Consider the following 23,926-nt stretch of genomic DNA (forward strand, 5'->3'; position numbering starts at 1 on the left):
GAAAAAAAAAATTGCCATGATATTTCACCCCCCCCCCCACATAGGATTCTCCTACTCTCTCACATACACCCACACCCACACACAAAGACAAGTCCACGTAGGAACTTGCGTTGATATAATCTATAGGAAACAGTTGTCTAGCATGTGTAAAGTTTGTTTATTGGATCTGGAGAGTGAAATTCTATCGTGGTAATTGAATACTCACACGTTTAAATTTTGGTTTCTAATACCGTTAAGAGGCTCATAAGAAAAAAAAGCATTTGTTAGTTATGTTGAGATATTGAGAATTATGGAGGTATACTCTCACATCGGTTAAAGATGATCCTCGGTGTCTTCATATATTTGAGGAGCTTTCTCCACCTCAAGCCTTAAGGTTTTAGGTTAGACAGATCCGTATATTGTTTTCTCTAAGTATTTGACCACTTGTGGAGCAAGTATGCCAAAGTATACATTGTAAAGGTTTGGATGTCAAAACATTACAGAAACAAGAAGAGGATGTATGTTGGAGTCACCGACTCCATTTCAATATTATTGTTGTCTCTCTAGTTTATATATTGCAACATTTTTGACAACAACAAACCTGAAAAATACATACAGAAAACTTGAAAACATACACACACAATTCATTTTCTTTGAAACCTTGCATAAGAACTCTTTAGTCCTATTCATTGAGAAACAAAATGCAACTACGAGGAAGATACCAAGTGAACTATTACAGTCACATAATAAAAAAAAATATGGAATTTAACTTAGTTTGGAACAAATGACTATATCAATCTGAGAGAATTAATTTTTTTTTTCACTAAATCAGAAAAAAAAAATTACACCATTATCCATCTCACAATGTGATTTCTTTTTTGTGTTAAGATATTATCCAAAGAGAGAATATATAGGAAACTCTAAGATCATAATCCCCACATAATTACAATTTACTTTTGTACATGTAATGTTTTCAAACTTGATCCTAATATATAAAAGCCCAATAATAATTACGGTGATCATTATAGAATACAAGACATGAAATTCAATACTAATTTCTACCAATTAAGTACCAACTCAATCTCAATATTCATGAACATGACCCAACATATAATTCCTTTTCTCATATTACCACATAATTTCTAAGGCAGGAATTACTCTTTTGCCAATGGCCATCACTGCATTTCGACGGAGCATTTTAAAGTATAAAAAGCATTTTGGATCTTCAATACATAGGGGGAATAGTGATAGCCTTAGATTTATGGGGGAATATAATTAATAAAAAGAAAAATTATGAACGTAACAAAGTGGGAGATCATGGTCTCTAACAAGAGAACAACAGATGACAAAAATGGAATGAAATCTCAATCTATAGGATGGATTGTATGAATTACCCTTAAAATGATAATTTCGCTCTCTCTCATGTCCTCAGCCTATTGTGGTGTGTCAGACTAGAGAATCCTTTCTCAATTAATATAACACAATATAGTCATTAGCAGCTAAATGGGTTTTGCAGGACATGCACACGTAAGCTACAGTCTTACAGAGCTGAACCCTAATAAAGGGTAAAAGTTGGATGGTGGGTATCCCATCGATACTCATCATAGATGTGTTTTCAAATTTAGAAATAAGGTGGGTGTTTCATTATAATACTCAATTGTCTTCAAATTTTGAAGAGAGAGAAAAATATGCATTTTAAAACCAAACAATGCATATGCATGCATGCATGCATGTTGATGCACCTCTTGTTTAGGGCTTCGGTGAGAGCTCCTTTTCAAAAAAAGTCTGTGGGCCCCACTCTCCCCCTCTCTCACACTCCCCATATGTGTGCATTGGGAAATCTTCCATTGCAACATAAATTAGTTTGACCAACGAAATGCTGAAAGTGGGCTTAAAGACAAATCCAAGTACGCTTAATTAAGTACTTGGTGATTTATTTATTTACTATTATTTTTTTAATCCAATTGGATGAACAGGCCACGTGGGCGAGACCTGGAAACATCGCACGGGCAAGGGGATTGCATTATGAAAATAAATTAGGACTAAATAAAAAAAAGAAATGTAAAATCCCCATTTATCAAGTATCAAGGGTATCTCTCATAAAATAATAATTTACACCTCCACCATATATGTGTGTTAATTTATACTGATTTATGATAATAAATTTGTTGGAATTCATGAGCTCAAACAATGTTTAAAGTCTGGACCTATATTATATTGTAAGGGTGGCTTACAATCCCTTACATTCAGCCCTTAGTACAAATCCTGCGTTTCAAAGGCTAGTTTTCCAGGATTAATTGTTAAATTTCCATATGGAGACAGCTCTAACAAATACCTAGGTTTTACCAATAGAATTTGGAGTTCAGAGATGCAGCTATTTCGGGAAATCAGGGAATCCACCTGCATGAGCTATACAAGGGTGGAAGCAAATGCTCCTTTCACAAGCTGGGAATGAAGTTGTCTTGAAATCAATTGTTCTATCAATGAATAATTTTGTTGTATCATACTTTAAATTGTTAGTTATGCAAAAATTTTCTTGGGCAATAAGGATCACCACTTCGAAATTCCATTAGTCTCTTGGTAAAGGATGCGCCTCTCTAAGGAAAAAGGGGGATTGAATTTCCGAGATCCATTGCTACAAAGTTGTGCTCTAGTTGTTAAGGTTGCTTGGCGGCTTTAGAAAGACCTTCATTCAGTGTAGATTCATGAAGATAATCTATTGCTTCAAAACAAATTTCCTTTAGGTATGGGTTGGTCAACAACCTTTCTGGGCTTGGCGTAGCGTAGCATTCTTAAAAAGCATAAGATTTTTCTAATTGCTCTGCTATAAAAAGTGATCTAGAGAAGATTAAAATTTGGAAAGAGAATTGAGTTTCCACCTTGCTAGGTATCAAAATTCCATACCCGAGTCCATATACATGGTGTCGTGGTCCACTCCAAGGGTATCCCAACTCTTTGATTCAGATAACGAGACCTAAAAATTAAAGATTCTATCCTCCACATCAAAATTTCTTAGTTTCCTCCCTAGGTTTCCAGTTATGGGGCGGGCTCAATGAACGGCATTTTCTTGGATAAGACGGCCTACCATTTACTAACAAACCTGATTTCAGCAAAGGAGGCAGGCAGACCTTCCACTTCCTTCCATCACTCCTGTAAACAAATCCCATACATAGTTTAGAAATGGATGCGGTCATGTCACACCCTTTCCAAGATTTAGAATTTCAATTGCTATTGTATGCATCTCGCTTGGCTATAGGAGAGGCCATTCAGCAACATCGTGCTCCTATCAAACCATAGTGTCACCGATGTGGAGCTATGGTGGGCACAAGAGGGTATTTTGAGAAAAATACTAAAACCCTATAAGAATTTGTGAACAATAAGATATTGTGGTGAACCTTTTGATAGGGAAGAAAAGCTTTCTACTAGAATTTAAATAACTTTCTTATTAGTTTAGTATACTCAAAACAACAATGCTCACAGTTAAAAATAAAATAGAACAAATTAAAAGTATCTTTTTTTTCCCCCTAATTTTATATTGTGTTTAGTATGCATTTTTTAAATGCATTGTAGGTGGATAATGCATGCCAAAAATCATACCAAACAAAATCTCAATTTCAATCAATCTACCATATAATTTCAAATGCTTTCAAAATATAGTTTTATAGCAATTTGAAGTTGAGATCTACAGCAATTGGACTGCTCGTGACCCACTAAAATTGAGGTTGAGAAGATGAAATGAAAAATATACATACTAAATATAGAGCATGGAAAGAGGTTAAACCATATTAGTCAAATGACTTGAGTCCTCTTCTAAGGTCCAAGAAACCTATGTATGTAATAATTCTTAAATTTACTTTCCTCTTAAGGCAGGGGCTGATAACCTTTCACAGACAGTTGATTGTCATTTATGAGAGAGAGTGTGTAGTGGTGAGCAATCTTTCTTTAGAATTAGTCGCCTATTAGAATATTAATAAATATGTAGAATAAAATAGAAATACTTTTTTATATTTCAAATCAAAATCATAAAAATAAAAAAAATAAATAAAAAAATAGTAGTGTAGAAAAGATCAAATTTAGGCAATATTGTTCTAAAGAGAAGAAGAAGGAAGGTTAAAAAGCTAAGAATAGTAGCATTTAGGTTACTTGGTATGTAACTTATTATTATTATTATTTTTTTTTTGGTAAAAACTTGGTATGTAACTTCCAGTCTTGGTAGCTGGAGATTGAAAAATTCAGCGAAGGGACCAAGTGGGTTCGGTCATGGTCCCATAAGCAAAAGGCGGGGGTGGGTTGGAGCCTGGAGGGCATATTACCCTATAGCCTATACCCAGTAGCCAGCTAGGGTTTAGACATGAGAGGAGTCGGTTTGGGACTAAGATATTTTTGTGGCGTCACGTGGCGAAGCATCTTTGTCCATACAACGCAGCTTTCATTCGCTCATTAATTTATCAAGATAAGGAGAGCAAAGAGAGAGAGAGAGAATATGAAACCGCTAGCGGACTTTGCAAGGTAAAAGTGTCAAACCAATGACGCATTGACACCAACATAAGAGCCAAAGTCCAACACTCATTCCCACTGGTGGGAGGGTCAAAACCTAACAACCCCAAAAGGCCAGATAATATATTGAACCCTAAAATGACATCAACACCTTTCCAAATCCTATATTACAGTAAAGTCCCAATCAACTTGGTCTCATCCCATCTAGTTCAGGGTTTGAAAGATCGGATCAAATCGGCTGGTTCAGGCCATTCTGGATTGGAATCAGCCGATGTTGATCTCGATTCCCGTCGATCCAGATCAAACCAATTCTGTAAGAAAACTAGGGTGTATATGAAGACTAGAGTTTGTGGTTTTTTCTTTTCTGATTTCCACCTTTTCTGGCCGGTTCATCAGCTTGAACCGAACCGGACCCCATTAAAAAAAAAAAAAAATTCTAGTTTTAAGATGAGGGCAATTCATTTCCTCCAGCCCAAAAAGACAAACCCTTCTTCATGGGTCATGCCCTAATGGGTTCATGGGATGGGCATGAGAAATTGGGAATGGGGGGCTCACATTTTCAATTTCTCATAAATTAAAAATTTCAGAAGAGAATTTTAGATAAATGTCGAGAGCAGATTTTTTTTCCTCCTTTGTCTTTTGGTAAGTATAGTATGTCCGAGATATAAGAGTATTTAGTACTTTGTCTGGTCTTGGTTTTCTTGCACTACTCCAGCTAGAGTCTGCTACTCTGGTCTTCTTCCTTCACCGCTTCACCTCCCCTTCCTCCAATTATTTGCTTTCTTAAACACTCAAGTATAGCTTGGTCTCATTTTCAGTTTCTACTCTGCTTAACTATCACCCCCACCCCACTATCCATCCACCCTTAAAATGCGCCTTCTTCCTTCCCCTCCGCCTGTTTTTCCCATCCCTCAGCTGGCCTGTGTTCCTGCTTCTCATGAACCCATGTCTAGTCTTCCCAGTTTTGTGATTCTGTAGACTGGCGTTTGGGTGGGATGGATTTTGGGGTGGTTGGTTTGGATGGTTTTGTGGGTTCTGAGAATGGTTTTACACCTCTAGTTTCAGAAACTGAAGCCAGGCAGAAGTGCTATGTATCTGGGTTCCTTAAGCAAGAGAGATCTGGAGCTGGGGAAGATGATTGGAGGAGCTCAAAAATGGCTAGAACTGATGATCTGTCAGCCTCAAAAACAATGCTGCTCCACCAAAATACTTCTTCGCTACTAAGATCTAATTCTATGTTCCCTGATGGTCACCACCAGTCACAAATGCTGAGTTTCTCTTCGCCCAAATCAGAAAACGATGGAGCTTTAGCAGAGAGGGCTTTACAAAATGCAGTTTTTTCTCACTATAGCAGTCCATCCTCTGCTTATACCAGGAGTACAGGTACAGCTATTGCTGATTTTTGTGGCATGAGGGAAAATAAAATTTACCTCAACATTTTATAGATAAATGTATGATCTTTTTCTCCTCCAAAGTCTCGACCCTCTTTCTCCTTCCCAACAAAGGATCTTCTCTTAATTGGGTTTTTGTTGGATCTGCTTTATGCGAGATGGGTCGTGGTTTCTCTAATCTCTGGGAGTCGATGATTCTGATTTCTGAGGCTGGAACGCTAAATCAAGTCCTCTCTTATTTTTCTACTATTATTTTTCAGTTTTTTTAAGTGAGCGAAAGATAGGATGTATTATTGGTTGGGTTGGTTGGATTCACAGTACCGGTGGTGGGTGGAGCGTCTTTTCATGGACAACTTTGATAGAAATTTTTGTCTTGGGTCTTGTCAAGCAAAAGTATAGGGTTTTCTTTACAGCTTGGTCTTCCTGTTTGGGCTTTAGGTTCATGCCAATTTCCAAATGGTAGATGAGTGGGAAGGGAACACAAAAGGGTATGGAAAAGGATAGACCGATAGATAAAGGATGCGGGGAGGAATGGGAGCAGCAGAAGCCAAGCCATCTGATTGGTTATCATCTTTGTTTTCTTCTGTTAAAGAGACATATAATTCATGGTTTAACTTTGCTTCCTTAAATGTTGCAGACAAGTTGTAAGCCTAGTTTGTTATGCACTTATGCCACACCTCTTTCTTAACCTTTCAAGTTTCACACTACTCCTTCCCCTTTTCTTTAACCTTTCCTTCTAGATTCTAACCTCAAAGAGTCTCTTCTGCTACAGAAGTAATTGCTTTGTTTTCTGGTTTAGAAGTACTTCGTTATTTTCTTTTGCTAACATTGTTCTGGTTTTCTGTACCAGGTTTGGGTTATGGAAGCTTGAATGCAAGCATGCATGGGATTTTAACAGGGGTTAGAGGGCCATTCACTCCATCTCAATGGATGGAGCTGGAACACCAGGCCTTGATCTACAAGTACATCACTGCAAACGCTCCTATACCCTCTAATCTGCTCATCCCTATCAGGAAAGCTCTCAACCCGACAGGATATTCTGGCTTGTCTGTCGGATCCTTGAGATCGAGTACATGTAATTAAGCCTGCTCTCTCTTATCTCTCTCTCTCTCTCTCTCTCTCTCTCTCATTCCAAAAGCAAGTAGTTAAAGGGGTTGCCCGCAAGATCTTGGTGGTTTAAAATATTGGGTCTTAAGTTTGATTGGATACACATATGGTTTCTTTGGCTTTGAAAATTTTTGCTCCTTCAACACGGAACATAACGTGTATGGATTTTTAACATTTAAGCTGCATTTCAGTGGATGCGGACATGGTTTGCCCCTTATTATTTCTTGTCTTTTTCCACCCCTCCCCCCTTTCCATAGCTTATAATCCATTATACTGCAATTATTTGGCTGTAGTGGGATGGGGTCCTTTCCATCTGGGTTTCTCGGGGAACACCGATCCCGAGCCGGGGAGGTGTCGTCGGACGGATGGGAAGAAATGGCGGTGCTCTAGAGATGCAGTTGCCGATCAGAAGTACTGTGAGCGGCACATGAACAGAGGCCGCCATCGTTCAAGAAAGCCTGTGGAAGGCCAGACTGGCCATGCCGTCTCCGGATCCGCCTCCTCTAAGGTGATGCCAGTGGCTTCCTCATCATCTGCTTCGGAGGTTTCAAGCGGCGGTGCATCCAACAGCCTCACCATCACGCAGCACCACCAGATACAGAACTTGCAGCCAGGTGCTGCTGCTAACACTTCTGCGGCCTCCCATGTCAACAGGTTTATTGAATATTTATTGCTGTTACTACTAATACTACTTACTATTCCATCTCGTTTGTCTCGCTCCAAAACAGGCGCAGGCCGCATTATTTCAAAGTGACCGGTATTTATGAGGAAATTTTTCTTTTAATCTTCAATCAGGATCATGATCACTTTGTATCGGTTTTATTTTATTTTGCAGGGCCTTGATTAACAAAGGAAATTTGGGTGATCGAATGCAAGATCAGCAGGGTCTATCCATACTCTCCCCTAGCACGAACCTGAAACCCAAAGATACTCTGTTCTCTGTCCCAAAACAACAAAACCCATTCGAAGATTCCTCCCGCACAGAGTTCGGACTCCTGTCCTCCGATTCTCTCATCAACCCATCGAGCAGAGGTGGTTCAGGTTCCTTCTTGAGCAGCAGCAGAAACTTTGGTTCTTTTTCCCCTGACCTCAACGACCGGGATCCCCAAGCCCATCAACATCATCCTCTCCGCCACTTCATCGACGACTGGCCGGAGAACAGGTCAGATAGGTCAGCCGTGACTGCTGCCTGGCCGGAGGTAGAAGAAATCCAGTCAGACCGAACCCAGTTATCAATATCAATCCCAGTGGCTTCTTCAGATTTCTCATCGTCATCGCCCTCCCCCACCCAGGAGAAACTCAAGCTGTCACCGCTGAGATTGTCGCGTGAGTTGGACCCAATCCAGATGGGTTTAGGTGTGGGTAGCATACTGAGTGAGCCAACCATGGCCACCCAGCGACAGATGAACTGGATACCTAGGCCTTGGGAGAATTCCATGGGGGGACCTCTCGGGGAGGTCCTGAACAACAACAGCAACAAGACCACTGCTCCTACTAGTACTAGTACTTCAGCAGTAGCAGTGTCCTGCAAGGACTCCTCTGTGTCGGCTCTAAACCTCATGACCGAAGCGTGGGATGGGAGCCCTCGGTTAGGGTCGTCGTCATCCCCGACTGGAGTCTTACAGAAGGCCACCTTTGGTTCCTTCTCTAACAGTAGCTCTGGTAGCAGCCCAAGAGCTAAGAAGCAAGACCCACATTGGGGTTAGCCTTTGTGATGATCTCGTTGGTTCTACTCTCTTGTAGGTTGTTAATTCCTCTATCCCGGCCCTTGAGGGTGAGACTTGACTATGTAGTAGTAGTGGGTTGGTTGAAAGATTGGAACTTGGAAGTACAGCCGAATGCTTATCTACTGTGCTGAAGAATTCTGGCGATTTAGATTAAGCAGTTCAGTTTATGTTTGTTAATTTGTTTAATTTAATTTCTTTTTTTGTTTAGCTCGCTTATGGTTTGTAGAGCAGAAGCGGAAAACCCTGGGTTTGGTTACGACAGGCTGGTAATCGGCTACTTTGTCTCCTCTTTTTTCCTTCTGTTTTTTGGGGTGAGGGGGCGGGTGGGTGTTGGTGTTGGTTTTTTTAATGATTATGTATCTGTGAGTATGTCTATGCCTTTGCATATCTATGACAGAAATTTATCTTCTGTGGCCTTTTCGATTCTTCTTATATGTCCAATGGGCTGACATCCTGATCCTTTGAAACAGATTGGGGGGGAGTTTATCTCATAATCTTAGTTTTAATCTCTGTAGAATGGACATTTAGATGAGTCGTTTGAACTTGAATTCTTAAAGGATATTTGCAATTAAGGAGAGCATTAGGATGTCAAGATATAGGTGTGTGTCCAAGGAGGGATCGATTCCAAGAGGCCAGTTTCAAGTTCAAGCTTGTGTTGGAATTTGGACAGAAGTCACCTCTAAAAGCTAATTGGAATTTGGATGGAAGTCACCTCTAAAAGCTAATCAAGATGACATTCAAATCTTTATTCAAGTCTTTATAAGCCCTCACATTAGGCAACTTACATCTGATGTGGAATTAATTATATTACTTTCCCTAGAGCTCAACAGTATCTGTTCATATGGGAGCACATGAGAGAATTTATATCTTTTTCTAGGGAAATTTGAGCTCCCACATATACTCCCATGTAATGCTGCTCTTCTTAGAATTCCATGGGAAAACAATAATCATAAATCAGATATGAGCAGCCGTGAATGCATTTAGGTTGTTGGTACCAAGTATCATTTATCCAATTTTTAAGTACCGTTTTGGGATGCATCTAGAAGTCTTCTTTTTTTATCTTGGGTATCGATTTACAGGAACCTATACAGGAGCTTCAATGACTTTAGGTGAAGTAAACAGGGCCATAATTAAATGCCTCCAAAAGACTAGTTGTTCCACTCTCAGAAAGGCATATTCGTCGGTTAGGAGTGGGAGATCCTTATCTCTGGATTCTGCTGGTAGGCCTTGGCATTCAATTTTACATATAGAAAAGCGCAGACCACAGAACAATCCTTCAGGACGTTGATGCTGTTAATAACTTCTCAAGAGTCTGCCTGCCCTCAATGAAAAGCTCATCAATCCTTTCACCCAAGGTGAATAGAAAGAAAGCACTTCTCTCAAAACTCAAAACAGCCCAGCATTTCAGCCATATGAAGATATCGGTACTTCTTCCTATGTGTCATGAGCCAACCACTTTTGTTCAGCCCTGCCGTTTGAGCACCAAAGGTTTTCATGTTGAATCATTTGTAAAGGCACATAGAGCCAATGGGAGGCTGTAGGCTGCATTAGTCTTTTTGCACCCCACCACCCCCACCCCCCTTTTTTTCCCCCTTGTTTTCCCCGGACTGGTAAGGTTCTTTTGCTCTAACCTTGTGGTTATTTTGTTTTCTTGTTCTGTGAGGCTGGCTTCTCGTCCTTCAATTACAAGAACAAGAGGATGTGTCCCTTCTCATGGATAACGAAGATTTCTAAATCTCGTGGGAAACTGAGGTCTATTAAATCCAATGGATAATTAGATCCCTAGAATCTATGTGAACTTTGGTGATACTAAAATTAGATTTACAGATCCTGAGATCCAGCCTTCTTTATGTTAGATCAGAACACTGGCGTCAATTCATTTGTTTAAAATCCATTAACAATTTAAATTTGTAATGCTCCACAATTAGTCAAGTGTTTCGAAACCCACGATTGTCAGTATAGTACACTCCGTTCTGCCTCCGAATCGTTACCCGAAGTTATTAACCATCTCCCCTTTTAGTCTCAGTTTCAATAACGTCTTCAACTAAAACCATCATCACTTGCAGTCAAAAACCAATTCGCCGACCTTGTAACAAAGAGAAAAAGAAAAAAAATATATAAAAGATGAAATTTCGGGGCTGGTGCTCATATTCTATGGGTGTTAAAGAGTCTATCATGCCATGGCAATGGCAGTCAGAACGAGGAATTTTTTATAATCATCGCACCAACACCTTACTCGATCAATTGTCATCCTCAAACAAACAAATTAAACTAAAAAAAGAGAAAAAAAAAAATATGGAGGCGAGCGTAACCCTAATCTCTGGATCTTTGATTTTGGCAGATTAGGGCTTTAAACGCCTCTGCTCATTATCAGGAATGGTTCATTACAAAAGCATCAGAGATTCTCAGCATTGTAAATTCCAAAATACTCATTCCTTCAGATTACTTCCATAAACTAAATAATGGAAACGAAGAGCTAATAAGATAACATTAAACCCTAAAACCCTGAAGAGAGAACATTAGAAAAGCAGTTCGAAAAGAAGAACGAAAAACAAATCTAATGAAACCTACAAATCAAAATAAAATATAGACCACTGCGGCGTTACAGGAGCAAGAGAAGTCGAAATGCCCAACCCTAAACCTAATGACTAGTAGCTCACCACTTCCGATTTATATAGAAGAATTGATAATGAGAACCCTAAAACGAACAACTTTCTCCAACGGAGAGAGCGATTCTGTTCCAAAAGAATTTAAAGGGGCGAGTTGGTAAATGCGTAAGCATAAGCGCGAAACATCTTACATTGGACGGCTAAGATCTTCCAGAAATGTTATCCCTTTTATCAAAGTAAGCATCTAGGGCTCGCCGCCTCGCCGGCTAGGGCTCTAGAGTCGGGAGGAGACTAATTCAGCTGAGCCGAGTCGCGCTCATCCATTAAAAGTTTAAAACCAGAAAAACATCACCAAAGTCCCCAACTCGGGTCCACACACCACACTCAGAGGATAGGAGAGATCATATAGAGGGTCACACTCAAATCGTTCACGCCGGATTTTGCGTAAAGCTAACCCAACCCTATTTTAACTCTAGCTCTAGAAAGCTCGACCCTGTTCCAAGGCCGATGGGCCGGATTGGCCCCTAATGCATGCCTACGCGGCTAGGCCTAGTTCGGCCTGGACCAACCTTAGTTACAGTAAGGTAACAATTAAGTTAGTTATTCTGTGACTTGTAAATATGTTCATAGAAGCTTAGATTTGTTTTGATCGCAGAGCTCACAAAGGGGTTTTGAGTGAGAGTTTAGAGAGGAAGTTTGTATATTAGGAGGACTGAATTTTGAAGAAGAAGGTCTACTATGAGAAATGCGGGGTTGTAGGACAGATCATTTGAAGGTGGCAACAGGATGTGTCTCTCAACCTCTTCTGCTTAATTTAGATCTGTTGCCTGTGGCTGCATGCAAGCACTAGTGAGTAATGCTCCATACGTGATAGTTGGTCACCGCTTTTTTGTAATGTTTGATTGATTAATTGATTCAATTTTACAAATTGGTATTGTGATGGATTGATTTTAGTTATGTTATTCTTAATTTAGATTATTAGACTGAGCTTTTGATATAATTGTGCAGATCCAAATGAATGAAAACAGCAGGCACATCCATTGCACTCCTTCATACGGTCTGCCCTACAATATGGGCAATTCTCAAAAAGGGGTCATGTGTTGGATTTGGTAAACAAATTTTTTTTTCCCCTCTTAAACGTGTGCATTGAGCAAATTTTCAGAAATTTAGCACATCTCACAATGTAATGTCATTCCCGAAACAAATCTTATATTGCACTGCATACCCCTTATTTTGGTATGTATGATTTTAGAAATCAAATATTGGAGAATTCTTAATTAGTGAGTTGTAAATAGCCCCATAGCCTACACCGAGGTATTGACTGTGATTCTCAAATATTGCAAAACAAAATGTGATACGATAAGATAGAATGCAATAGAAATAAAAATTAGCTTAGAGAAGATGATTTTTCCAAAAGCTATGTTGGTTTGATTTGGAATCAGACTTTTATGGTTAAGCCAATACATATCAGAATTGATATCAACTACAACGGATTCCCTCATTGATACCATGACTTAAATCCGTGGTGACTCAGTGCTTGGGGGGGTGGGGTGGGGTGTGGCTCTGTTTGAGGGTATCAAACTAGAACCCAAACCAAAAATCAAAATCAATTCAAGATTCATTGATTCAAAGTTTCAAACATAAGCAAATTTGAGTACCAATATATATTATAATACATTAATATCTCACTAATATATTGTAGTATATCAGGACCATAAATATTAATATTAGTTTTAATTTTAATTTTACAATACTACTATGTATACTATAAATCGAGTTAGGAACTGGAATCGAATCATATAAGAATCAAATTTGAAAATTGAATAGTAAATGAAACCATAACAGGTCCCATACGAGTACTGATCTTCGGAATTGAAACAGGACTTGATCCAATTTTGGATTACACTATGGGCCCGTTTGATAATGTTTCTGCCGTTTCTGTTTCAAGAAACGGTAGAACATAAATTTCCGTTTCTAGAAACAGAAACGGAATTGAAGGTGTTTGATAAGTCATGTTTTTAGAAATCGATGGTAACCAGTGAAAAAATTACCACAAGTTGTTTTCAGAAACGACGAAACAAGTTCAACTTGTTTCGCCTGGGTCGTTTCTTGAATCATAAATAAGTAAAAATTTCTATTTCTATTTCTAAAAATAAGTGAAATGGAACAGTTTTATCAAACGTTTTTTGCTCCGTTTCTGCTGTTTCTGAAAACAGAAACGGCAGAAACATGTTTCTTGAAACGTTATCAAACGGGCCTAAATACTCCCAGGCACCGAAACAAGACCAAACAAAAAACCTGGCTCCAGACCGATTTACTCCCTTAGCTCTGTTTGATCAGTGATCGACATAGATGATTCAACAGGAACAAGAAGAAGAGGTTTTCAATTTGCTTTTATGGGTATTAAATGCAGAGATGTGAATCATGTCACTAACAATCTCATTGCTCATCTCCCCCATGATGGCATCTGCAATCCCCAATCCAATCTCATTCCCGATACTATGACTATGTGGGTTCAAAAAACCACTCCACCCTTCTTCCTCCATCGTTTCCGAGACATCAGCTTCAATCAGCTGGTTAACGTTCGCTATATCTACTGATTGTTTCCCCCACACGAGGATCTCTTCACAGATGATCCTCCCGAGCTCCTCAGGTCCTACGAATCGATTAAGACCACCATGGCACCTCCTCCTCCTCCTCCTTCCACTTCCAGTTCGGTACTTCTCAACGGCCTCCCTCACGCAGTCGAAAAGAAGCTGCCTAGTTTGCTGCAATAGCCTCTTGGTCTTCACGTACTGAGAATGAGAATGAGAAGAAGAATCTAAACCCTCGGACCCCAGAAACTCCCTTAGTACTGCTTCTGTTCCACCTGAACCCCGTTTCTGTGCCAGTGAGCGCTGCAACAGTAGCTCCCACAGGGAAGCTGAGAGTATGGAGTCTTCTGTAACTCTGAAGTTGTTGAGTTGATTGGGAATTGGAGTCGATGCAGCCTTTTTCTCCTCCTGGTCTTCCTCTCTGCGTGTGAAGGTTGTTATTGTTCTTCTTCCTCTGGGGCGCAAACCATCTGTTTTTGGTTTTTCCCATGGTTTTTGCCGGTTGACAAGTAAATCAAAAAATTAGAATAGGGAAAAACGATGACAAAGGAGCGATGTTCTACTTGGTAATAATAATTTATTAGGGAAAGTGTGAAAGGATATAGACTAACGATGGATATAGAGCGAAGAAACAGGGGGTGGTACTGATACTTCTTCTAGCACCGACACAGGGCTCAGTTGCTTATTACAGTCTTCAATGCATCCCCATTGATATTCCTTGTCTGTGGCAATCTGTTGTCTTTGTCAGTAACGATATACCATAAAAACTTGAATCCACTGACCCATAACTTGGATAGAACGAGACAACAGAATAATTGCAGCAGGAAAAGGGGAGAAAAATACTTAAATCTCGCTCAATTTCTTCTCTCATACCTCTTGTTGGTTCAGATTCCAAAATTTCGAGGCTTGCGAATGGTGAGCAGAAGAAGAACGGACGTGATCCTGCTGGTTTGAGGAGGGGGACACAGATACAGACGCAGACACTTCTTCTTGATGATGTTTATCTCTGTCGGAACAGGAATCAAACACGGTGGTGGTGGTGGTGGTGGTGGTGGTGATATATGAGGAAACCCGACCCAATTCCGCAGCCTGAGAATGATGGATTGTTTCCTCCAACTCAGAAGGAGCAACTGCATCTATCCCAACCCTTCCATCGTCGTGACAAGCTCGGAAGTGGTGAGACTTGGTTGTTTTCCGGTGACTAGTGGAGACAGAAAGAAGCTTGTTAATGTTACGTAGGGTGGTCGGAACCCTGGGATGGATATTGCGTGGGATGCTTAGATTCCTTACGACTCTTATTGGCGTATTCAATTTCAAACCATAACCACTGGTGGTGGTGGGGAACGTCTTCAAGTTCCTATCGGAAATATTGCGGGGGCAGGAACAGGGGTAGCAACCACTGGTAGCAGTTACAGAGTAGTGATGTTTTCTTCCTTTCCTTCGAGTGGAGGAGGGATACCCTCTTTCAAGAAGGTATACATCGAGCAGGAATGGCTCTTGTTGCTCCTGAAGAAGCTCCCCAAGCTTCCTATTAGACTCATCGGTGCCTCCTGGTTTAGCAACAGAGGAGGAGGAAGCCATACCCCCATGAAGAACCTGCTGAGTAGTCGAGACTCAGATAAGTACTGAGCCTTGGAAAGGAAAGGATGGTGAAAACGAGCAACTCTCAACTTCCAATCAACTTTGAGAATGCAGTAGCTGAGAGCTATATTTATATACTGATATAGAGAGAGAAAGAAGATGATGGAGGTATGGTACAGAGGTGTAAACTCAGACCGACCCAATTGAACCGACCGGACCAATCAGCCAAACGATTGAGCCGACCGTTTGACACCTATTTATCAACAACGCTCAAACCAAAGCCTAAAGAGGAGATGAAAGATAACATGGTTCAAATTGCCACCAACTTTGGTGTCTGTAAAGAAGGAAATTTTTAATGAAGCTTTACATTTCCCCGGCAAAAACCTCTCCCATTCTCTACTGACCTTTTCTCTTGCAACTGCCAAGATAAAACTGCAACTCAAGGCATCTCTTTCTATCTATCTGCCTTAAGAGAGTGTGAGAGGAAGGGGAAAAGGGTCCCTTGCCAGTTGCAGCCCTCAAGTTTTGTCTTGTAACAATATGGGTACCCATCACCAAACGCTACTGATAGTAACAGAGGCAGATTGAATGTTTAATTTGGAATTGAAAGTTTGTTTCATTGTAGCCTCATGATAAGAACAACAGATAGCAAGCTCAAGGTTCTGGTGAATAATTGTCTTCTACAAAAATAAGTCATTTATTAACCAATGGCCATTGCATGTATTCCCTCTTTCCTTTAAATATTCAATAAAGACTGATCACAGTTTTTCGAGAGTGCAATATCAGCTGTCCCTATCAAGTAATATTTGGATGTTGGAACCTCATAGTCAATCAAGTTGGTCTATGTATGGGTTGATAGTAAGACATGAGTGGTTACAACTTACTAGAGTCTCTGGAATCTACAGAGGTCAGGTCATGTAGTAACATTGGTTATGCGGATGGGTCATCCGTCATCTGTCTTGAGATTACTTAGATGAAAATACAGGAGAAACTTCCTCCCATATTCTTTTTCACCAAAGAAAATTATAGACAATTCAAGGAAAGAAGAGGTTAATATACTGATCGAGTTGCTGCAATGGTAACTCTATTGCTGGAGCATACAAATTTCAGTGTACCAGATTAATGGTGAATAATTAACATAATTGGTGCTTCATTTTACAGAAGTATTTAAGTTAATATTAATATTTATCCTCCGTTTTTGGATAATGAATTATCAACATAATAAAAGCTAGGTAAGTAAGACATCACCCTCAGGGCAGGCACCGATTGAACAATACTCCGAGTATGTCTGTAGGACCAGATCAAACCAACATGTCAACGTTGCATCATCAATGATGATACACTGATACACCAACAGATAGGAAGGAACAAAATAATTCAATTTTAGATAAACTACCGAAAGCCTCACGTAACCATCCTTGAACAAAGGAGATTCAAGGTTCATCAACAGTTACGGAAAGCCATCACAATGCACCTCTACTGTAGACAAAATAAAAGAAGCACCTACCTACCTCTTTCTTCAATATCCAAGCAGATTTGATATTGGAGCACGAGTATGGGCTTTGAAATTCTCCATTTGTGATTTTAACTCACTACGGAAAGACATGAAGATTCTTCGTTGATGAGTGAAATCCTGGTTGAACTGCTTTACCTTATTCTCAAGATCCTTCCTCCTCTGTACTTCTAAGTTCAACTCGTTCAAGACGTTCTCCTTCTGGTCGGTTACCAACGCAAGTTTCTGTGAGGATTTCGATAGTTTCTGAACCAAAGAGGCCTTCTCCTCTTTCATTAGATTGCACTCTCTTTCCAAGCTATGGCATCTTTCAATAGAAGCCTCCAAGAGCTTGCTATTGTAATGAAATTCTTTATCCAGGGACTGGTATTTCTCTGTAACTGTGTTAAGATCACTGCCAAACTTCTCTGCCAAAGTGGCATTAACCCCTCCCGTAGATGGTCCCTTCAGAAAACGCAATACTCAATGAATGAATAATTCAAGGGAGAATGAAAAGGCACCCACAAGAAGCAACATAGCGGTTCTACATCATCTTCCTACACTGCACTATTGATGTGCAAAGGCAGAAAGGAATACAACATAACCAGTGTTGCTAATGACAGATTTCAAAAACAGACAGGACATCAAACCACAGGATTCCTAGTGGAAAAACTGGAAAGTAAGCACTGGGCAAACTACATGCCAGTTCAATCTAAAATTTTTGAACTATGGCAGTGATCCTTTCATTTCTCTTTTCAGTTTATAGCATTGAAGGTTCTATTTACCTGGAAGTTTGATAAAGAGACCAAAAAAAATTGAAACTTGGAAGTCCCATGTCATGTATCTGTTAGTTTCTAGTTTTCTATTGTTGTTTTGTTGCTTTCTAATTCAATTTCTTGCTCTCCAACAATCAAATCGTCTCTCCCTATTTACTAATTAAATCATTTGTTAGTGCTTCTGTATTCTAGTATCCTATTCTTCTAAAACTTTATTCTTTTTCATTCGCTAGTTTGGTTGATGATACACCATTTTGAATCATGTTATTCAAAGTTCGAGGGGGGAAAAAAAAACAAAACAATAACACTACACATAATACAAATTGAGATGTCTCAGCAAGTTATATGCACAGGAGCCTAAAAAAAGTTGCATATACAGGACATCACAATTATTGAATTTACAATTTTGGGGACATTTTACATAGATTATTGAACAATCAATCTTTTAAAAAAATTGATATAAGAGATTATTTGAACAACGAACAGTCAATACCACACCCTAGGAATTATTTAGACAGAATATGTAGCTACACAACATTGGACCCAGAACATAAAAGAAAATTGCCAATATCACGACGAAAAATGTAAGAAATGAAGAATGGGATCTCAATAGTTGTAACGAGGCAGCTACCTCATATTCGCTGGTGCATGCTGCAGTCCTCAAATACTTTTGTTCAACATTTAGTGTTTCCAAAGATGCCAAATTTGTAATTGTGTCACTTAAACGCTCAAGAAGCACTTTTTGTTGCTCTTCAGTTAAAGAACTCTCCCCAGTCACAACCTTGTAACCTCCAGTAGCCATTCCAAAATGGCCTTCTAAAGTGGAGAAGAGGGTTATACCAATCTCTCTTGTGCTTGAAAGTAATTTCGAAGCCATTGACCTTTCATCAGCTACAAAACTCTGTTCAGGCAATGAAAAACTCTATTTAAGTTGTCTTCCCAAACCTATCCGGCAAATACATCTCAAAGAGAGAAAACATAGATAAATTTACTTACCTGCATGATTGAGAAAACATCTTTATAAATATCCTTGCAGTTTGATACAGACTCACACATTTTCTGTGGGATTTCTCGAATTAATGATGATTCTTGCTGAAGTTCAGACATCTCCCTCATCAGCTGATCGTTCAGAAGTAGTTGTTTAGCATGATCTCTCTGCGCATAATGTAAAAACATGGGGAAAAGGAGTCAGCTATGAGCACAAAAGCCATTATGAGAAGCTAATCCATATTGCAATTATACCTCAAGAGTCGAGTATCAAACACCAAATTTAAACAAGAACCAAAAAATGAACAAGCTAAAAAAGGGAATAGAGCTTTATGATAAACAGGGAACATCTACCATTACTCAGTTGCTATATTGATGCACTATAGCAAATAATGTAGGTCATTATTCATTATTCAATGTGGCTTAACAACAAAAATAGTGTCCAAGTGTCCTATGTACTATTTTCTCTGATGTGGAGGATTAAAGAGATCCCAATGACATGTTCTTGGTTAATTCTATGTGCTATTGCTGAAACTATGAAAAAACACAAAAAGGGGCAAATTCTCTTTGGAGTTAGGGCAATATATAATTATGAAATCAATGTTGAAAAGATTAATAATTGTTAATCAGAATCATAATGGAAATGTGTATGATAAAAGAAAAGTATTAATTTGGGAGGTGGGGGGAGGGGAGACAAATTGTGAAGTTACACAATGCAATAAAAGCAAATATTCAATTGCATACTTAGGTTTGAACCAGCTGGTCATTCCCAGGAAATGATGTATTTGGGCCAGAGTTGAAAGGGTTCTAACCCATCAACCTTGGAACCAGGTTATGGGGAGTTTTGAAGTCAAATATCCAAGCAAAAATGTTATCAGTCACCAAACCCAGAATTCCTTTTAAGGTTATTGTAGGATGCAAGTATCTTTATAGAATACAAAGAACATTAGCATTTCTAAGCACATATTTTTTAGTACCTTGCCAAAAAATTTGTGAGCCTAAAAAGCTTTAAACAAATAGAAGTCCTAAAAATGGTGAGAGAAATATGAAACCACTCACCTCAAGTTCATTCTTTTCATCAATAGTATGCTCCAATTTTCTCTTCAAGTTTTGAACCTCCTCTTTGAAATAATCAATGGAATAACCCTACAAAGACAAATATAAGGAACACCAAACATCTATAGTCAGCTTGCTTCAAATGCTAGCTAATGGTCACCAATCTCTCTCTAACAGCCAAGTTCAGTTTGACCGAGAAGGGTGTGTGTGTGTGTGTGTGTACCATATTGGAGCCATGAAATATTTTTCTTATGAATCCTAGTCGTGTCGGTGGGAGTTAAGTAGTTTAGGCATCGTGTTTTTTTTTTGGTGAAAGTAGTTTAGGCATGGTTAAGAGTTCAAATCATGGAAATAACATTTAAGCATTAATAGTATTTTTTTTTTCATACTTAAAAGTATCTAGTGTGTTGGCACTTATTTATGCCAAATATCATTTAAGTAAATGATTTTTAAGATATTATTCATAAATAAGCAAATACCCCCTATTTGAGTCTAATAAAAATAGTTTAAAAACTAAATTCGAGAAAGATAAAAAGTCAACCCCCCAATCCAAGAACAAAAACTGGATTTTGGTTATAGGGGAGATTTTCAATTTTTAAATGTTGGGTTTTTTCTCGATTATGAAAATTTTATAAATCTTATCATGTTAAAACATTGCTAAATACCAAAACTCTAGTAAAACAATCTTTTATTTTAATATCCATAAAATTATTTTCAATCAAGCAATTTTAACAACATTCGCGCACTTTAAAATAAGTTTGACCGGAGCATAACTTTGTCATTTTAACTCAAATTTAAATAATCTTAGATTTGTTGAAAAGCTAGTTTTATGTTATACATAATATGAAAAGTCAAAAATAAAATTATTTGACCAATCAAACTTATTATAGAACAAGAGCATTTCTCTAAATTTTGACTTTTTATGACTTAATATGATTTAATATGGCTAAATATTGATTTTTAATGACTTGATGTGGCTTAATGTTGATTTTTTATGATACAAGGTGTATGGAGCTTACTAAATAATGTTAGAAAATAGGAAAAATAAAAAATAACATTTGGTTGCCTTGTTCGCCTTAAGGCAGACACCTTCTTGCCTAAGTGTTTAGACAACCCTCCAACACCTTGGTTCACCTTGGCGCCGTGATAATGCATTGAATATGATGTTCCAGACATGCACAACAGAGAAACTGTATCAAATTGGTTCTGACAGGATCTAGGTTGGAAAAATAGCCACAGACATGGAACTTTCATCAACCTAAACCAAGGTTTGTCTGAATCTTTCTCCCCCCCCCCCCCCACAGGAGTACTTCTGAATTGGAAACAATGTACAAGAAACAAGTGGCTCCAATATAGTACACACACACACACACACACAAACACACCCACCTAGGTCTAACTCATTTACCATGTTCTTTGTTAATAAGCTAGGTACCATAGTTTTCTTATGCCCCACACAATCCTCTTGATTTGATGAATGTCCACGCTGCCTAAGAACATTAGTATGATGCACGATGAATTCATATTACTTGGGCACCCCCCATTGATATCGACTTTTGCATGATTTTCATACTTCTGGAACAAATCTATTAGAAATAACATCTAGTTCCAATTTACTTAAATTGGAGCCTATTTATCAATATCAAAAGGGGAAGCCCAAAATTTTGAAAACCAAAGAAAATTTTGCGCAAGTAAACAAGATTTCCAGAAAAGGTTCGCCCAAACTCACAGGAGATACAGTACTTGATGGCAATGACTGTGGTTTCCTGCTAGGAGTAATCTGGAGTGAATCAAGGTCAGTAGTAAAGCCTTTGTTCAGCTTCAACCACATGTCTTCGTCCGCAACATCACAAAAGTTATCTGGCACTGGGCTAGAATCAGATAACTTTGAATAATTTGAACGCTTTACAACGAAAGCATTAGGAGTCGCTTTAAAACAAGGTGTCCTAAAACCATCTGCAGATATTCTCCTGTGGCTTTCTTCTTCCTTGAAGCTTTGTGTTACAGAAAACTGCTCCCACCAATGGATATACAATCATAGAACAGCAACAGAAGAGTCAGTGATGTATATATTATGCTTAAAGATTTCAAAACTAAAACATAGGAACAATGAAAATTTTCTTGGATCAGTAATGATTAAATAAAACAAATAAGCACAACACATTTTTTTTTTTTTTTTTGGGTTGAATGAGCACAACACTTATTAGTACCTTAAGTGCCAAAGAAGCAAAACCCAATGCATGATCAAATAAATTAAAAATGTAAATCACAGACAGAATGTTTATTATCAATGCCTTAACTGCCAAAGAAGCAAAAGTGCAAAACCCAATGCATGATCAAAAAAATAAAAAAAGTAAATCACAGACAGAATGTTCATAGAAGATGTAAAGAATGTATGTTGCACTACTTCAAAAGAATCAAAAGTTCTTTGCTTAGAACATATAGAATCTTTCCACAGCGAAGCACATCATACAATTGCAGTTGTTGATTGTGGTTTGGCAGTATAAACATGACCTATGCCCAGATATGGCCCTTTTAAAAAAAATCCAGTTTATTGCTTGTCACTATCTGGGAACAAATCATTAATATTTTGAGTATTAACAACCTGAAGTCAAGATACATGTAATTTTCCTCAAGATAGAACGATGTTCTGGTTTAAAAAGACCCTCAGAGCAACAAATTGTCCTCAAGATAGAATGATGTTCTGGTTTAAAAAGATCCTCCGAGAAATAAACTGGAATAGGTAATTGACTGCTTACAGGTTTTAACAGCCTGGATTTAAGTTAGCATCCAGACATAGAAACTGCACGTCTACCCAAGGAGAATCCAGCACTTCTTATAGATTATTATATTTAATTATTTACTAGAATTTTTTTTTTCGCCTCCATGATGTAGAAACGAATATTGCAAATTCTTAAAAATAGTCAAAACGGAAAATTGAAAATCAATGGCTCACAACCGATGACACTAGATACTATACAGAAGATTAAAAAATTATTATAGAAGATAATTTACCTTCCCCCAGTTCTCAAGGCCTAATCCACTATGTGGAACAGAATGCTCACTGCTGCACTATTTGACCAATAAACGAAATAGCCATAAATATGAGGGGTAAAATTTTGACAAATATTTAGTAGCATTACCAACCAAAAAGGCAAAACATGAATATGATAATGCATTCATACCTGAACTGAGTTACTAGCATGTTCTGAACATGTAACAAAGCTACTAAGGTTATCTATTTTCATCTGTTGTTCCCTGAAACACCTATCTCGTTCTTTATGTGATCTCCTCTCATCCTCGAGTTCCGTTGCAAGGTTTTCACGTTCTTTTTCATACTTTTTTAAGGGGGGGGGGTTGTTGGGATTAGTCACATGAAAAACAATATTAACATGTTCAAGGCACTTAGGATAATGAGTTTAGAAACAATAATCTACCATGAGCATTTCATTACGCAGTTTCAAGATCTCTTGCTCCAGAACCTCCAAACGAGATCCCTGAAATGGAAAAAATTGTTATGTTACCAAGCTCCAAGTCTCACATCTCCAAATGGAAACAAGTCATTACCTGAAGTTTCTTACGTAGTTCCTCTATCTCTAGCTTTTGTCGCTTTAATAAGGCTGCATCAGTCAGGATCTGCAACAAAATCAACCAGCTTACAAACAAGAAAGTGATACAGAAGCATAAAGATAAAATGCATGAACCAAATTTTAAAAAACCAGGCACAGTTCAAACTTCAAAAATCAAAATACAGAAGCTGGGAATTTAAAAATAAAAAATCAGGAGCAAAATAGAATGCAGTCATGATCCAACAAAGGCAGAAATCATTGTTTTAAGATCCACATTCAAGGTCCCAAAGTAAGTGGAAGCAACACAATGACTATGGTTGCCACCTTAAATTGTGGATTTATTACTCTCTTCTGGAAAAAAAAAAAGTTTCTATTTAAGTTTATTATTATCAGTTAAGTTGTAAGGGTAGTTCCATTGATTCACTTTCTCCAATAAGTGGATAGATCAGATTATAGCAAAAGTTTGAAAGTTTCACTTACAGGTTTAAGAAGGTTTTAGCTATTTCAGAATTGAAACACAGTTTTCCTCGGGTAAGGAGCTCCTCTCCCTCCTCCCCCCCC

At 38.4% G+C, this 23,926-nt stretch overlaps 3 protein-coding genes and 1 non-coding gene across 6 annotated transcripts in view; 1 reads left to right on the top strand and 3 right to left on the bottom strand.

The window, feature by feature from the left end:
• Positions 1 to 5,109: 5,109 nt before the first annotated feature.
• LOC122077064 (growth-regulating factor 1-like) lies at positions 5,110 to 8,997 on the top strand. Its single transcript, XM_042642834.1, is given in 5 exon segments — positions 5,110 to 5,859; positions 6,718 to 6,942; positions 7,268 to 7,628; positions 7,810 to 8,646; positions 8,648 to 8,997. Coding segments are annotated over 5 exon segments (1,881 nt in total). The 5' UTR covers positions 5,110 to 5,471; the 3' UTR covers positions 8,718 to 8,997.
• Positions 8,998 to 10,840: 1,843 nt separating this feature from the next.
• On the bottom strand, positions 10,841 to 10,930 carry LOC122077646. The gene has a single exon (XR_006139892.1). It is a non-coding gene; the product is annotated as a small nucleolar RNA snoR8a (small nucleolar RNA).
• Positions 10,931 to 13,094: 2,164 nt separating this feature from the next.
• LOC122077181 lies at positions 13,095 to 16,290 on the bottom strand. Of its 2 annotated transcripts, none has more exons than XM_042643030.1 (4): positions 14,778 to 16,290; positions 14,516 to 14,636; positions 13,568 to 14,374; positions 13,095 to 13,215 (listed from the first exon to the last, which is right to left on the bottom strand). In XM_042643030.1, the coding sequence occupies exons 1-3, from the start codon at positions 15,483 to 15,485 to the stop codon at positions 13,668 to 13,670; spliced, it is 1,536 nt and encodes a 511-aa protein (XP_042498964.1). In that variant the 5' UTR covers positions 15,486 to 16,290; the 3' UTR covers positions 13,095 to 13,215; positions 13,568 to 13,667. The 2 variants fall into 2 exon arrangements, with proteins under 2 accessions (XP_042498964.1, XP_042498963.1); XM_042643029.1 differs by having other exon boundaries at positions 13,568 to 14,413; positions 14,778 to 16,289.
• Positions 16,291 to 16,589: 299 nt separating this feature from the next.
• LOC122077179 (kinesin-like protein KIN-7N) overlaps positions 16,590 to 23,926 on the bottom strand; it is an 11,893-nt gene continuing 4,556 nt past the window's right edge. Inside the window, exons 11-20 of one of the 2 annotated variants that reach the window (XM_042643028.1) lie at positions 23,364 to 23,432; positions 23,234 to 23,293; positions 22,982 to 23,134; positions 22,812 to 22,868; positions 21,526 to 21,807; positions 19,800 to 19,886; positions 18,750 to 18,908; positions 18,385 to 18,654; positions 16,997 to 17,442; positions 16,590 to 16,773 (exon numbers count right to left, since the gene is read on the bottom strand). In XM_042643028.1, coding sequence (XP_042498962.1) covers positions 17,005 to 17,442; positions 18,385 to 18,654; positions 18,750 to 18,908; positions 19,800 to 19,886; positions 21,526 to 21,807; positions 22,812 to 22,868; positions 22,982 to 23,134; positions 23,234 to 23,293; positions 23,364 to 23,432 — 1,575 coding nt within the window. In that variant the 3' untranslated portion in view covers positions 16,590 to 16,773; positions 16,997 to 17,004. Of the gene's footprint in view, positions 17,443 to 18,384; positions 18,655 to 18,749; positions 18,909 to 19,799; positions 19,887 to 21,525; positions 21,808 to 22,811; positions 22,869 to 22,981; positions 23,135 to 23,233; positions 23,294 to 23,363; positions 23,433 to 23,926 lie in introns of both variants that reach the window. The other variant, XM_042643027.1, reaches the window with a different exon arrangement.

The sequence above is a fragment of the Macadamia integrifolia genome, chromosome 4 (assembly GCF_013358625.1).
Source record: "Macadamia integrifolia cultivar HAES 741 chromosome 4, SCU_Mint_v3, whole genome shotgun sequence".
NCBI classification, from domain to species: domain Eukaryota; kingdom Viridiplantae; phylum Streptophyta; class Magnoliopsida; order Proteales; family Proteaceae; genus Macadamia; species Macadamia integrifolia.

Excerpts from the sequence above, each read along its gene's own strand:
- LOC122077181 (XM_042643029.1), bottom strand. The coding sequence starts at position 15,485 with ATGGCTTCCTCCTCCTCTGTTGCTAAACCAGGAGGCACCGATGAGTCT. Across the intron at positions 14,637-14,777 it reads GGAATCTGAACCAACAAGAG|ATTGCCACAGACAAGGAATA; the intron begins GTATGAGAGAAG and ends CAAAGACAACAG. Across the intron at positions 14,414-14,515 it reads TTCTTCGCTCTATATCCATC|TTGTCAACCGGCAAAAACCA; the intron begins GTTAGTCTATAT and ends TTTTTGATTTAC.